General features: G+C 40.2%; 1 protein-coding gene across 1 annotated transcript in view; it reads right to left on the bottom strand.

Annotated features, from left to right (window-relative positions):
• Positions 1-223: 223 nt before the first annotated feature.
• ORC1 (origin recognition complex subunit 1) overlaps positions 224-1,643 on the bottom strand; it is a 15,297-nt gene continuing 13,877 nt past the window's right edge. The window contains exons 15-17 of the mRNA XM_008640738.2: positions 1,422-1,588; positions 1,108-1,195; positions 224-596 (exon numbers count right to left, since the gene is read on the bottom strand). Of these exons, the coding sequence (XP_008638960.1) occupies positions 402-596; positions 1,108-1,195; positions 1,422-1,588 (450 nt within the window). The 3' untranslated portion in view covers positions 224-401. The remainder of the gene's footprint in view (positions 597-1,107; positions 1,196-1,421; positions 1,589-1,643) is intronic.

The following is a 1,643-nucleotide window of genomic DNA, read 5'->3' as shown; positions in this document are numbered from 1 at the left end:
GAAAGTTTTAAGCACATTTTAACAAAGCCTTTCGTCAAGTATAGAAGTCACTGAGGAAAATCTACAGTATGCTAGACTTCACGAGTCATAACAACAAAAAAAACAGTGATTCAAGTAATCCATTTCAAATGACCCATTCCAAGTTCATACACCTCAATTAAAAGGGGACCAGTGACCAGCACTTCAAGTACTTCTAAAAACAAATAGTTTGAAATACTTAAAATGCTTTGAAATTAATTCTTTATTATTAAAAAGAGTTCTTTAACACATCAAACAAATAAGCAAAGCATTTTAAAAAAATACATTTCACTGTTTCCATTTTATCAACCATTTAAAATATTTAAAAACAGATGGTATTTAAAATATTTATACATACTAAAAGCAATAAAATCTCTTTTGCTTTATTCCTCCCTGAGTGCATACATGACATCGTCCTGGCTGAGGTTCAGTCGCACCCGCATGTGCAGATATTTATTGCTGGCCTCCACCAGCAAGAGCCTGCAGGCACCAAGCCTTGAACAAATTCCCATGATTTCTGACACTGTAGGGCTCTGCAGGCCTTCCACCCTGCACAAGGCCACGTGGTGCTGGTAGACCTGGTGAAAAAGAGAAAAGGACACAGGTTATGTTTACTGCCTGCTGCAACTGAATGTGCTAAGGTGACACAGAGAAGCTGCTTTCCCCCCACCTCCATGGGAGGGGAGATAAAATAGCTCCAGCCTGTTCAGATGCTGTAATTTTATATAAAAAGGTTTAGAAATATATATTTATGTAAGTATGAACATTCAGCTTCCACACTACTCATAACTACTCCAGAATCCTCACAGCTCTGCTGGCACCAAGTATTTTATGGGTCTACTAAAAAAAAAACCAAGGCTATCAGTGACATATCTGCCTCTATGGAGAAAAACAGTGATGCACAAGTCAGAATCAACTTTTAGTTTTCCTCTTTGGACTGTTGCCTGATAATTTCAGTTTCTCTTTAACTTTTCCTGTTATAAAGCATGTTAGGGTAGAAGCATGAAATGTTTTAAGATGCAGGCCAAAAAAAATAAAAATCACCTTGTGATTCAAATCACTGGTGTCAGTAACAAGAAAGTCCCGTACCTGTTGAACTGTCGCCTCCTCAACTCCCGCCCTGCGAAACTCTGCCAAAATTGCTTTCAAAAAGATTTGTTCATGCAACGAAGCATTCCTGAGTTGAAAAACAAAACAGACAAAAATCCACTTGTGAAGTTCAGAACCTAAGAAACATCAGGAGGAAGTCTGGAAGGGAAATTGCTTGTGAATATCTAAACAGAGGTGGGCAGTTTATGTCGCAACTCGCCAATGTACCACAGCCTGCAACTCCGGCATCACAATTTTTATTTTTAAAAACTAGTGGCGTGAAAGAGGCACAAAAGCAAAGGAAATGTTTTTACCTGATTGCATTGACATATGGTGATGAAAACATTTCATCTATGGCTTCAGTCACGTGGGCCATCTTGACAATCTCTGGGGTTCTCTTCTGCCTGGCAAACTCGCAGATCTCCGTGGCCCTCCTGCAGATATCCAGGCACCGCCGGGCATCCCCGGACAGCGCTGCCACCTGCAAGTGACCATGACAGATTTGTAACAACATTTCCTACCAGTCGGGGAAAGAG

The sequence above is a fragment of the Corvus brachyrhynchos genome, unplaced genomic scaffold, assembly GCF_000691975.1.
Source record: "Corvus brachyrhynchos isolate BGI_N302 unplaced genomic scaffold, ASM69197v1 scaffold48, whole genome shotgun sequence".
Classification (NCBI taxonomy): Eukaryota; Metazoa; Chordata; class Aves; order Passeriformes; family Corvidae; genus Corvus; species Corvus brachyrhynchos.
Note: the sequence above shows the minus strand (reverse complement) of the source record. Positions and strands in the feature narration are given on the sequence as shown.